This window comes from Cavia porcellus, unplaced genomic scaffold, assembly GCF_034190915.1.
Source record: "Cavia porcellus strain 051 isolate PalLab524CR breed Dunkin Hartley unplaced genomic scaffold, mCavPor4.1 scaffold_6, whole genome shotgun sequence".
Classification (NCBI taxonomy): Eukaryota; Metazoa; Chordata; class Mammalia; order Rodentia; family Caviidae; genus Cavia; species Cavia porcellus.
In genome coordinates this window covers 38,954,561-38,968,434 of record NW_026947489.1, presented here as the reverse complement: position 1 = coordinate 38,968,434, position 13,874 = coordinate 38,954,561, and the positions used below count along the sequence as shown (strand labels likewise).

The 13,874-nt window shown below is 43.8% G+C and overlaps 1 protein-coding gene across 2 annotated transcripts in view; it reads right to left on the bottom strand.

Annotated features, from left to right (window-relative positions):
* The window catches only part of Iqgap3 (IQ motif containing GTPase activating protein 3), a 37,323-nt gene extending 32,550 nt beyond the window's left edge, over positions 1–4,773 (bottom strand). For both annotated transcript variants that reach the window (XM_013158982.2, XM_063250388.1), the window contains exons 1-2: positions 4,691–4,773; positions 1,325–1,412 (exon numbers count right to left, since the gene is read on the bottom strand). In XM_013158982.2, the coding sequence (XP_013014436.1) occupies positions 1,325–1,412; positions 4,691–4,727 (125 nt within the window). In that variant the 5' untranslated portion in view covers positions 4,728–4,773. The remainder of the gene's footprint in view (positions 1–1,324; positions 1,413–4,690) is intronic.
* Between the last annotated feature and the right edge of the window lie 9,101 nt (positions 4,774–13,874).

Sequence of the window (13,874 nt, the reverse complement as noted above, 5' to 3'; positions counted from 1 at the left end):
GCATAATCTGCAAAATGAGGGTAATACCACCTAGACTTTCTGCAGCAGTGGGCAGCTGCCAGGATCAAGTGAACTAATGAATGTGAAAATACTTTGAATGTAAATTTATAAAATACATTATTGCTGGTAGTTTTATGAGGTAGAGAAAAAGTTTCCTCTGATGGAATCTCCTAATTTCCTTATGTATCAAGTCTACAAGAAAGTATGTTTCCAAAGAAACCACTCACAGCCTGCTTCCTGTCTCTCCTGCTGCAGATACTTGATCTCCTATCTGCTTCATCCTACCTACTTTTGGGGAAAACATTAAAAATAGACTATTGGGTAAAAGGAAAGAATTAAGTATTTATCCTGCCCCTCTCAGACAAATTGAATTGCAGGGTAACCAGAGAGTATTGAGATGATGTGGGAAAGTTATTTTTAGAAAAAAATTTCAGGCAACTAATGAAGCAGCAATGATGGAATTAGAAAACAGTCAATTTGATCCCTGATAAGAGGACCAGTAATCCAGGAAGGCAGTAGATGAAATGCTAATGGGGAATCTGACGACACAGACCTCAGGTTATCACCTGAATTCCCAGATCACACTTAATTTCACTGAAAGTGGGACGAGCAGTTACAATGTGCCTATGAGATGTGATGTGGAACACATGCGCCAATACCAATGAAGTCTTCTTGTCAAACAAGTCAAACCTGAATCCAACCAAGCCTTTAGCGCCAACACCCATTTACAGATGTGGTTTAGAGGAACAAGTTGAATGACACAAGGAAGCAAATAAAGGCAGAATGTAGGATGCTCTACAAGAAGTGATCTAGTTCCTTAAACAAGTCACTAACATAAAAAATGAAAAAGGGGAGGTGAGCTGCTCTAGATTAAAGAAGACTTAAGAGACAATTGTTTACACTGACAGCAGACAATGAAAAAAAACAGAGACAATTGTAATATGTTAGCTTTTTTAGATCCTTATTTGAATAAGCCATTTGAAAGATCAGATTTTTTTTTAGACAATGAGGACAATTTGAAAACTGCCTGGGAATTGTTCTTCTAGGGGTTTACAGATACTTTAGATGAATATAATAATGGCCCCATGGTTATGTAAAAAAAAAAAAATGTTCATTGACTTTAGGTATATTTTGAAGGATGTAGGGGGATAAAAGGATATACTGTTTGGATTTGCCTTTAAAAAACCAGAAGAGACCATTTTAACCTGCCCTTTCCCAAAGCATGGGCCCTTGTCCTATTGCATTGGCTTTGAGGGCAGGCATCTGGGATGGGGAGAGCAGGAAAGGCAGACCAGAGAGAATCCATCTTTCTGACTCTGCTCACCGCTTCGCTTCTTCCAGCCGGCACAGGTACTGATAAGCAACATTCTGGCGCCTCTGCTCATCCATCTCCTCAGCTGTGAGGCGTTCATCTGAGGGGAGAAGATCAATAAAGGGGGAATTTCACAGAGGTCTCAGCTCTGAGGCTTTTTAAAGACAACATTAGAGCTGGGAGCAGTGGTACTGTAAACCTAGAACTCTGCTGGCTGAGCAAGGGAAGACTGCAAGTTCAAGCTCAGCTCAAGCCACACAATTCTTTCTCTCTCTCTCTCTCACACACACACACCCAAAAGACTTTGGTACATAAACCTGCCCAGAGACCTGAAGCATTTCCCATGTGTCTCAACTCCTTATTCAAGACAACCTTTATCAGAGGACCTCCTCTTCTTTTGTCCTCAGCTAACTTCCTGTCTTCCTCCTTCTTCCCAAGTCTATGTCACACCTTCCAGCAGTGCTGTCTAGCAGAGGTGTCCAGATCCTTCTTTGGCTGGGAACTTAGCTCCTTTTATCCCTGGTTAGACCAGGTTCTCCAAGAATTGGACCTGTGTCATTCTTATTAGGTGCTCGGTCAGAAGCTGGGTTAACAGACTAAACTAGGACTTGGTTCAACAACCATTCATTCTTTCAGGGCCTCTTTCAGGGCTGTTGGACTTCTACCATGTCAAGAAATACAGAGATCAGTATTGGAAGAGAAAAACTTTTTAAGTAAATACCTTCAGTATAAGGTAAGATGTGCAATCATAGCTTGTAAGTGAAATCTACAGAAGCAGCAGAAGTGAAGGATTCTACCTATGACCTAGGTTTTTGGGGTGTGTGTGTGTGTGTGTGTGTAGTACTGGGGATTGAATCTAACACCTTTGCAGCCCTTTCTTATATTTTGTTTTGAGACACAGTCTTGTTAAATTGCTCAGTTGCTCAGGTTGTGCTTGAGCTTGAAATTCTCTTTTCTTAGCTTTCCAAGTGCTGAGATTATGGGTATGTACCACCATCCCAAGCTGAGCCAAGTCTTACAGAATGAACAGGTAAGCTGGGTTTGGTGGCAAATGCCTATAATTCCAGCTATTCAGGAGCCTGAAGAAGGGAGATCATGAGTTAAGGCTAGCCTGGGCAATTTAGAGATTAATTAATTAATTAATAATTATTAATTAATTAATAATAATAAATTAATTAATTATTTACGTGGAGTACCAGGGATCGAATTCATGACCTCATGCTTACCAGGCAAGCGCTTAAACTACTTAGCTAAATCCCTGGCCCTTGTCTCAAAATTAAAAAAAAAATTTTTTTTAAAGGAATGAGGAAGTAGCCCAGTGTAGAGCCCTTGGTTAGCATGTGTGAGGCTCTGGGTTCAATCCCCAGGAGCCCCTACCACACACACACAAGAACAGATTAAAAATGGGGGAAAGGAGGCCCAACAGAGGGAACTACAACACTCTGAACTAAGTGGAAGGAGGTATCTTTATTATTCTTTTTGGGTATTGATCATTGGAGGATAATCTTTAAAGCTAAATAAAATGCAGACAACTCTGACCTCCAAACACAAGAAAAGGAACTCCTTTAAATGAGACAACAATCATACTCTTCACTAGCTGTGGCTCTTTTATGTGTCTTTCTCTTTCTCTCCTCCACCTCTCCTTAGGAAAGAAAGCTGCATGCACAAGAAAACAACTTAGGAATTTAGGTGGCCTGCAGAGACAGAATTTGCTTAATCTGTCTTTGACTCAGCACTTGAGTATGGCTCTCACTCTTTATCCTATTTCCACATATTGCATATCCTGCAGTTAGATTTGAAGAGGGCAGGGCTTATTTGAATTGGCAGTTAAGAAAGTTAAAAACACATGCACACACATTTTCAAGTACAGATTTGAAAGCACTGGCCAACTGCAGGAAATCCATGGGATCCTCTGAGGAGGTGTACAGGGAACAAGGGTTGGTTGTTAAGCATGGAAAATAAACCAGTAAGTGAATGACCTCACCTCAGAGTTATGGACTGAGATGGGTGGGACTTTGTACACACACAAAGTGCCTTATTAAAAAAAAAAAAAAACCCACAAAATATTCTTCCTGCCCATCTTAGGCTAGAACTAGCTTTCTTTCAAGAGGTGGGTGGACTCGGACTTTGCTCTTTGAATCCTAACGTAGGAGGGGTGAAGAAAGAGGGGCAGGTTTTGTATTTAACTCAGATGATAGGATAGAAATCTTCCTGCCTTTCTATCCTTCCACCTCCGGCTCCTCCTCTCTCTCCAACTATAGTGCTGTTAGTTATAAAAGTAAACAACAGGCTGAAACCCAGGCTTACAGGAGATGAAAGTACTGGAAAGAGTGCAGGACCTTGCATTTTAACATCTCAGGCAATTCTGGCACTTGGTGAGGAATTGTCTTCTGTTTTACCATTTTTGTTTGTGATGGTAATAAGGAACAAACCCAGGGACTTCACACTGAACTCTATCCCCAGTCTCTCTCTTTTTTTTTTTTTTTTTTTAAATCTTTTTGAGACAAGGTCTAGCTATGCAGTTCAGGCTGGCCTTGAGCTCACTTTGTAGCCCAGGCTGGTCTGGAACTTGCAACAATTCTCACCTCAGTCTCCCAAGTGCTGGGATTATAGATGTGTACCATGCCTGGCTTCCCCAGGCCCTTTTTGTTTGGTTAGTTGTTTTGTTTTCTGAGACAGGGTCTTGCTATATATAATTCAGTCTGACCTCCAACTCATAGCAGTCTTACTGCCTCAGCCTCTGGAGTATTGGGATTACAGGAATGTGCCACCAGCCTTGGCTTATTTTATTTTGAGACAGGGTCTAACTTGTTATTTGCTAACGCCGAACTTGAATTTTCCATTTTTGTGCCTCAGGCTCTGAGTGATGGGATCACAGGCCTTTCCCCACAGCCAGTTGGTTTGTACCTCTTTTGTTTGATTTCATCTTTTGAGACAGGGTCTGGCTTTGTAGTTCAACCGGCCTTGAGCTCACTACGTTGCCCCAGCTGGCTTCGAACTCAAGCGATCCTCCTGCTTCAGCTCCCCCAGTCCTGGGATTACAGTCAAGCCCATCCATGGCCCTCTTGCAAAGGGCATCTTAAAACGTAGGCGTTCCCGAGGTCCCTTTCGGAGTCCTGCTCCAGGGCAGCGCTTGTTAAGGTAACCGTAAGTAACCCAGAGTTTAAAGGGCCATCTAGAGCACCTCGCACAACCTCCCAACCCTGGAGCCCCAAAATTTGGAATCGGAAAAAACTGTTCGATAGGTGCGAAGTAGACCACGGGCACTGGCACTGGGACTCCCGTTCCCTCTGCAACGAGCAGTCCCGCCAGCCCTTGTGCCAAATCCCCTCCAGCTGCATGCCGGTGGACCCCATTTCCGGCCCCTCTGACACTCACAGGTCTCCCGACCCCGGCGCGCTTCTCCATCTTCCATGTTGCTCCTTCCAAGTTTGAATCTCCCGCCGCTGGGCCACCGCCCCTCGCCACACTTGGAAAGGCTACTTCCGGCCCGCGGCACAGGGAACCCTGGGATTTGTAGTTCCAGGCCACAGAGGCCTGGGTCCCGGTTGGGGGGGAAAGAGCGCCAAGGCTGGCAATCTGTGTCTGAGACTAGAAAGGGGCTCCCACTCACACTGTATAGCCCAGATCAGGCAGTGACTTGGTTTATTGTTACTCCAAGGCTTCTTCTTTGCCAAATCAGCTCGTTTCAGATAGCCCTTGCCTTTATCCTTTCCCCTGACATGCCCTTTTACCCTGCTCAGCTTCCTATAGTATTCCTAGGTCGAGTTCTCTCCTGGGCTTGCTTGGTAATGTGCACTAAACCAACTGGTAGATGCAGAGATACATAAACATCGTTGATGCTCTAAGAAGTCTGCAGTACTGGCACAAGTCATAGAGATATAGTCAAATAAATTAGAGGACAGTGATACCCAGAGAAGGGAGTTATTGGATTAAAGAGATGAGTATACTTCCTAGTGCCAGCTGATCTGGCTGAAAAGTAAAGAAAAATTTACTTCAGATTTAAAGAGAGAGATATTCTAACCTGTGGGAACAACCTATGTAAGAACAAGGTGTTAGCCTTTAATCTCAGTACTTGGGAGACTGAGGCAGGAGGATTGTTGCGAGTTTGAGATCAGTCTGGGCTACAAAGTGAGTTCAAAACCAGCCTGAACTGCATAGCGAGACTCTGTATCAAAAATACACACACACACACACACACACACACACACACACACACACACAAAGTGAGGCATTGGCTTCAGAAAATTAAACTTAGGGGGCTAGGGATTTGGCTCAGTAGCACAGCACCTGTCTGGCATGTTTGAAGTCCTGAGTTCAATTCCAGCAACAGAAAGAAAAAGAAAAAAGCAAATTAACCTTAGCTCAGTTTTAGGGTAGAACAGAGTTCAGTCAGAGAGAAGCAGTAAGGGAATCTTAGGGTTAAGTCAGGCCCTGACCTAAGGTACTGGGATGAGGCCAGATAAGCAGTCAAGGAACACTAGACACAGGTCAGAGGCAGGTTTATCTTTTAGACCAATCCCTCTTAAAAAGCAGGCACTTGGAGGAGGATGAAGCTGAGGACAAGGACGATATAAGAAGCTGTGGCGGTAGCATAAGTGAGAAATAATGAAGACCTGAACTAATAAATAATTCAACAATAACTGCTGAAAAATATATTCAAGTATATTTTCTGATAATTTTTCTTCTTCTGCTCTTTTTCTCTATCCTTCCCTGATGCTCCATACAAAAGGTAGCTAGGCTCTCAGTGTCAGGGAAGAATGTGGGGGGAAAAAAAAAGAAAAAAAAAGGCATCTCTAAACCAGGCATGATGGCCACATGCATGTTATTTTAGCACTCAAGGCCAGCATAGGATACATAGTTAGTTCAGATCAGCCTGAACTACATAGTGAGACCCTGTCTCAAAAAACAAATAAACAAACAAAAAACCAGAACAAACAAGCAAAAGAATACATCTCTATTCAGTTTGTTTCAAGTCCTTCCACTGGCATGGTGGACACAAAGTGATTCAGCTTGAAGGTTTGCACTCTCATTTTCCCCAGGGTAGTGTCCAAATGTGAGAGATAATTGATGACAGGACTTGAGCTGGGGTCCCATCTTGTGCTCAGCCATCTATTCAGGTGCCCATTCACATTCTTCTCATCTATGTGATCCTTTTAAGACTAGAAAATAAGGGGCTGGGGATTTAGCTCAGTGGCATAAGTGCCTGCCTTGAAAGCAGGCAGTCGTGAGTTCGATCCCCGGTACCCGTAAAAACGAAAAAGACCAGAAAATAATCAAGTATACAGTCTTTAGAGGAACAGTGAAGATTTAGGGATGGGATGAAACTGGACAAAATAAGGTTTAAAGATAGAGGGCATTCCCTTAAAGACCAGAATGGATTCTCCTGGACTTTCACCAGCTGAGGGAATTAGAGACAATGTAGATATGGGTGGCTCCTGTTAACAGGTTTCTCCTTTCCTGCTTCCTGGGAAGGCTTTTGGGAATACAAGAGCCTGAGAAGAAAGTGTCTTTTCTCATTACTGAGACAAAATATCTGACACCCAACGTTAAAGGAGGAAAGGTTTATTGAAGCTCACAGATTGTACAAGTTTCGATTCATAGTTGACTGCTCCGAAGTATGTTGGCATGACAGAGGAGAAACTGTTCATTGCAGGCAGAAGGCAGCAAGGCAGCAAGCAGTGAAGTAGTGAAGCAGCAAGTGATGACAGTAGCCCTCTTTCTGTCCCTTATATTGTTATTATTATTATTGGTACCAGGGATTGAACTCATGATCTCATGCTTGCCAGGCATGCACATGTGCTGCTAAGTTATATCTCTAACCCCTGGCCCTTGTATTCTATCCAGGCTACCTGTCCAGGGTGGGCTATCCCTTTATTCACACCCAGAATTATGACAAACCAAACAATGGGTCAATTTAGTCATCACATACCCTTGATCTCAGCATCACACACTTAACCCAGGCTCACACACTCTAGATCTAGCCACCTCCAACCACCCCCATGACTGCATGGGTCTTTGGGAGGACATCTAGACACAAACTATACCAGAAGGGTTGTATGTAACAAGAGAAGCAACTGTGCCCTTAGATGTACAGAAATTCCCTGACCCAGCTGGAAAGGAAATTCCTAAATGAGTTACCTCCTCTTTTCTTGGGCAATAGTCTAGGCTAGAAAGGGTCAGATAGATGAGAAGAATGTGAATGGGCACCTGAATAGATGGCTGAGCACAAGATGGGACCCCCAGCTCAAGTCTTGTCATCAATTATCTCCCTCACTTCTACTCTACCCTGGGGAAAAGGAGAGTATAAACCTTCAAGCTGAATCACTTTGTGTCCACCATGCCAGTGGAAGGACTTGAAACAAACTGAATAGAGATGTATTCTTTTGTTTGTTTGTTCTGGTTTTTTGTTTGTTTGTTTTTTGAGACAGGGTCTCACTATGTAGTTCAGGCTGGTCTGAACTAACTATGTATCCTATGCTGGCCTTGAGTGCTAAAATAACATGCATGTGCCATCATGCTTGGTTTAGAGATGCCTTCTTTTTTCTTTTCTCTCTCTCTTTTTTTTTTTTTTTTTTGTCTTTTTCCTTTTTTTTTAATCGGTACCAGGGATCAAACTCATGACTACCTGCTTGCAAGGCTGGCGCTTATGCCGCTGAGCTAAATCCCCATCCTGCTCTCTCTCTCTCTCTCTTTTTTTTTTTTTTTTGTGAGACAAGGTTTCACTATCCATTCAAGCTGACCTTGGGTTCACTTTGTAGCCCAGGCTGGTCTAGAATTCCCAATGATCATCTTGCCTCAGCCTCCCAAATGCTGTGACTACAGGCATGTGACACTATGCTCAGATGAGATGCATTTCTTAAAATTTTTTTTTTCTGGTACCAGGGTTCGAACTTACGGCCTTGTGCTTGCCAGGCAAGCACTTGAGCCATTGAGCTAAATCCCTGGCCCATGAGATGCATTTCTTATATACTAGAATTATTTACTGTTGTGCTTTATTTCTGGATGTCCCCCACAAAGCCTCATGTGCTCATAGGTGGAGCTTTTGGAAGGTGACTAGATCAAGGTGTTCGATACTGGATTAGGCAACTGATGAGTGTGGTGCTGGGAGGTGAAATCTGTGAGAAGAGGTGAATAGAGTTTTGACCTGGAAGGCTGTACATACACATCCTTCTTCCTCAGCGCAGCTCCGCTTCATACCTCATGTGCCATGGCCTGCTTCTCCCTACCATGTCCCTCTGCCAGCCTGTCTTATCTTGGAGAGAGCTGACTATGGGCTGAAACCTCTATAAACTGGGAGCTAAAATAAATTTCTCCTTTAACTTATGGGCGTTGTATACTTTGTCCCAGTAATGAAAAAATAACTGAGACATGTACAATATAATATCAATGTGTATTGCCTGCTTAGTATCCAATGGACACATATTTAGCATTTACAAGTACCATTTTATTTAATCTTCACAATACAGATGAGAAACTTAGGCTTAGAATATCACAGAGCTTACTGGTAGAATCAAGATTTAAACTAGATAGTCCCATGCCAACCTCAAATTCTTTTTTTGTTTGTTTGTTTAAAATAGGGTCTCACTATGGGCCTCAGGCTGGCTTGTAATGGTTGATGGATTGTGTCAACCTGAGAAGTTTAGAAGCTTAACTAAACAGGCTCAGCAATTCTATACCTTAGGATGTAGAGGACCCACCCTAGGGGGACAGGCAGCTGGATGGTGTAAAGGGGAAATGAGGAGGGATGGACTTGCTTCTATTCTTTGGAGGAGTTCCAGTCTTCACCGTCAGCTTGGACTTCATCTCCTGGCTTCTAGCACAGAGTTTTCGGCTTCTACCTCATATCCTTCAGCCTTCCAGTGTAGACTTTTCAGCTTTCTGTTGTAGAGTCTTCAGCCTTGTGTCTAAGACTCATCAGACTCCTGATATGGACTTACACAGGACACTGCAGTGAACCCTAGACCTTGGATTGAAACCTTTGGTCTCCAGTGTGTAGACACCTTCTGCAGGCTTTCTCATCCAACTCTGTGGCTGATCTTTGTAAGCTGATCTTGTAATTTCTTATAAATTTGTATATCTTGTGTTATATCTTCTTTCTTCTTTTCTAGTGAAACACTGACTTATACATGGCTTTTTTTTAAGTGAAAAATCTTATTGTGTAGTTCAGGATGACCTTGAACTCATGGCAATCCTTTTGCTTCAGCCTCCGAAGTACTGGAATCACAGGTATACTCCACCACACTCAACTTGAATTTTTTTTTTTTTTTTTTTTTTGTACCAGGGATTGAACTCATGACCTCGAGCTTGCCAAGCAGGCGCTTATTCCACTGAGCTAAATTTCTGGACCCTCAACTTGAATTCAATTCGTTTCTTTTTTCTTTTTGTACTGGGGATCATACTCACAACTGTGTGCTTGTAAGGCAGGCACTTATGCCGCTGTGCTAAATCTCCGGCCCTCAACTTGAATTCTTTTTTTTTTTTTTTTTTTTTGTCTTTTGGAGACAGGGTCTCTCTATGCAGTTCAGGATGGCCTTGAGCTCACTTTGTAGCCCAGGCTGGTCTCAACTCAAAAGATCCTCCTGCCTCAGCCTCCTGAGTGCTGGGATTATAGGTGTGAGCCACCACACCCAGCTTCAATTTGAATTCTTAACTACTGTATATAGATAGTACCACCTCCAAGGCCATGAGACTACACAAAGGGGGTAGAAATTTCAAAGGTAGGCTGGAGAAGAAGGAACCAAAAGCTTCTCTTAGATTTCTCGCTTATAGACTGTTCTACTAATGTTATGACTTGTATCTAGATAATCCTCCAGAACTGCATGCATTCATAGGTGGGGCTTTTTGGAGGTGCCTGGATTTAGGATTTGTGCTGATGAGATCAAGGATGTGATGCTGGGATACATTCGCCAATGCTAGGATTAAAAGTGTGAGTGCCACCCACCCTCAGGATAACCTGGGTAAGATGTAAGGGACAGGAAGAGCTGTGGTGCTCCTTCCTGGTCCTTGCTGCTTGCTGTCTTCTGCCTATCTGCTCTGCGATGTCTGACTTGGAGCCAACCAACTATGAATTGAAACTGCTATAAACTGTGAGCCAAAATAAACTTTCCTGCTTTAACTTTGGGCGTGGTTATTTTGTCTTAGCAATGAGAAAAGTAACTAAGACAACTAATAACACTAAGAACATGGGAAAAAGATGAGTTTTACCTGAATAAGTGAAGTATACACTTAGAAATACTGGCTTAGCAGTGTTAAAATCAGAGGAATAGATGAGATGTTCTGGGAAAAGTACATGAAATAAAAAGAGAAAATAACAAAGGGCAGAGTGCTGGAGTGCACTAGCATTTAGTAGATAGACAGAAGACCCAGAAAGGAGCTGGAAAAGGAACTATCATCACAGGGGAGAGTCAGGACATAGTGGGTCATGCATTGTAAATGAAGAGGGAGTTGCAAGAGATGTGGTTGATATATCCCAGAATAAAAAAGAAATGAGTTAGGGGCTGGGGATTTAGCTCAGCGGCATAAGCACCTGCCTTGCAAGCAGGCGGTTGTGAGTTCAATCTCTGGTACTGATTAAAAAAAAAAAGAAATGAGTTAGAAATAGTCATTGGATCATTGGTTGGGAGGTTACTGCCATTTCCCAAATCACCTTCTGTCCTTAAGAGAAGCCTACTAAGCAGCCAGGCTATGAATGCCTCCTGAGGATTCAGCCTGAGGGCAGAAGCTACAGCCAGCAGAGTGCTTGCCCTGGGCATCAGCACCCCTAGCAAAGGGGCACCACACCTGTGCACAGCAGGCATGCAGCCAAGGCTGCAGGGGAAATGCAGGTGAGTCCAAGTACATCCTCATACATTTATTTCTGGCAAAGATCTCTGTACTTAAGAGGCCTTTCTTGTTGAATGCAATGGTGCTATAATTCTAACTACTGGGAAGGCTGAGGTGGGTAGACTGCAAGTTCAAGACCAGCCTGAGCAATTCAGGGAGACTCTATCTTAAAATAACTAAAGGGTTGGGGACATAGCTCCGTGGTATGCCTAGTACCACAAAAACAAACGAACTTAAAAAAAAAAAAGGCCTTTCTCAAGGTAAGTGAAGATATTTGCTTTCTGGTGTAGGCTATCACTGGCAAGTTGGGTCATTATGTCCCTGTTCTTCTGGGGCCTGTTGTCCTCTCAAGAAGCAGAACCTGGAGGTTGTTGATCATAGAACTGAGACAAGGGGCATAGGGGCAGGGAAGCTCTGATCTCCAAGACTTTTCTGACCATCAAGCTTTCACCCTGGCACCAAGTATGGAACTATCACACAGAGGCACGGTGTGAGAGAGAGAGACAGAGAGACAGACAGAGAGAGAGAGAGAGAGAGAGAGAGAGAGAGAGAGAGAGACAGAGAGAGACAGAGAGAGAGAGAGACAGAGAGAGAGACAGACAGAGAGAGAGAGAGAGAGAGAGAGAGAGAGATATTGAGATTGACTTTCACCATAGTCCAAGCCCCATTACATTTTACAATCATCGTGTTAGTGGGGTCCTCGGCTGAGTACCTTGAACCAGAAAACCAAGGGTCTGTCCCAGCACAGAAGTATACCTATTAGGAAAAAGGAAAAGAAATGGGCATACGAGTTCAACAGGATAGGTTTACTGCAGAACAAACCTGAGAGGGATCACTGTCACTAGAGACCAGACTAGCTACTCTCATTAGGCTGTGGGGTCTTCTGCAGGTTCATGGGGAGAGGAGTTCAGTGAGAGGAGGTTGTGGCTATCTGCCAAGAACTTGAGAGTACAAGGGATAATGGTTGCCCAAGGATAAGGCTTGGGAAAGTGCAGGGAGTAGTGGCTACTATTAATTGCAGCGCTGATAGTGCTATGAGTCCTCAGGTACAGGTGTGGTGGGAGGTTTTAGAGAGGTCTCTAATCAGGGTGATGGTGGTTGGACTCCTTCAAAACAAAAAATAAAAAGAGCTGGGGGTAAAGTTTGATGTAAAGTTCCCGGGCTCAATTTTGTAGAACCACAAAAAAGAAAAATAAGTAAACTTGGGGGGAGGGGTCTAATCACAGCTACATGACTGCTGTGTGACTCAGGGAAGTCACAACCACTCTCTGAGTCTCAGGTACTTCCTTTGTGAAATGAAGGGAAAGGATACATAATCTTTTTTTTTTTTTTCTTTTTCCTTGGTGCCAGGGATCGAACTCACGACTGCCTGCTTACAAGGCAGGCGCTTATGCCGCTGAGCTAAATCCCCAGCCCTAGGCTAGATAATCTTGGTGTTATTAGGTAACCAGCCTTGTGATGCATTGGATCACCCCTTGAAATAAGGGACCTGAGGGGTGGGGTTGAGGCAGGGCGGGGAGGGTAGGCCAGTCAGGTGTCTGTGCCAAGCACCATCAGAGTTCAGGACTAAGATAGGTCACCTGAGCTGTCATTCAAAGAGTTCCCTAGCAGTGGGAGGGTGGTACCTGGTTGTCTGGTAACCCTGGGGGCTATAAGCTAAGAGCTAGGGAAAGTAACTCAAGCCAGAGGAACCATTCCACAAAGCCAACTGCGGAGAAAACCGAGGAGGTAATTTGCCCTATAGAGGTAGCCCCCAAGACTGGGAGGGGGGGTCAGGAGTCCCTTTGAAAAGTCCTTGAAAGGTCAGGAGTTCTGGGTGCTTAGAAGCAAAGGGAATTTCTCTGAAATCATCATTTTGCCTACCTCTGCTAAAAAAGGAAAGAAAGAAAGAAAGAAAAAAAAATAAAGATGAAGAGCAAGAAGGGAGAGAAGGACCAACTGACCAAAGGCTGGGTCTCTTCCGCTTCTTTTTCTGTCTCCTGGGAGGAGAGTTCAGCAAAGGGCTTTGCCTTTCCAGGGGAAAGTTATGAAGCAGGATATAGTGCCGATGAGATGAAGGTATGTAAGGGGCTCTAGAGACTCAAACAGGATGTTGGGGGTCCAGAACCAGCCAGCAGATAGCAGAGGAGATGGGAGTCAGAAGTTCCCTGAAGTGGGGAGGTGTAAAGTTTGCAGCAGAATCCATTCCTGGAGTTTGGTTCCTTGCACATTCAGCAGCCTGTTCATCTCTGGCCCCCAGTGCTTAGCATGGCTCAGCACTCAGCAGGAGCTCGCAGGCCTGGACCATGTCTGGACTACGAGCAGACCATAGGAAACAGTGTAAGGAGGTGAGAGGGAAAGGCACTGTGTGTGCTGTTCGTTCTGCGTTCACTCCATAAATTTTTTAAAAGATATGCCAAAGTAGATGCAACTTACTATTTTAACTTTTTAAAGTTTGGCCCTCGGCCAAATGTATGCATGGCAAGTGGTTCATTACTGAACTATACCCTCATTCTAATTGTGTGAGTGTGTGTGTGTGTGTGTGTGTGTGTGTGTGTGGTGAGGGAGAGAGAGAGGGAAAGAGAGATGGGGGATTAAACCCAAGATCTTTACCCTGAGCTGCATTCTCAGGCCTTTTTTCTTTTTTATTTGAGATAGGCTCTTGTTAAATGGTCCAGAGTTTGAATTTGTAATCCTCCTGCCTCAGCCTCTCAGCATGCTGGGATTACAGGTGTGCACCATCTGATCTGGTTTAATA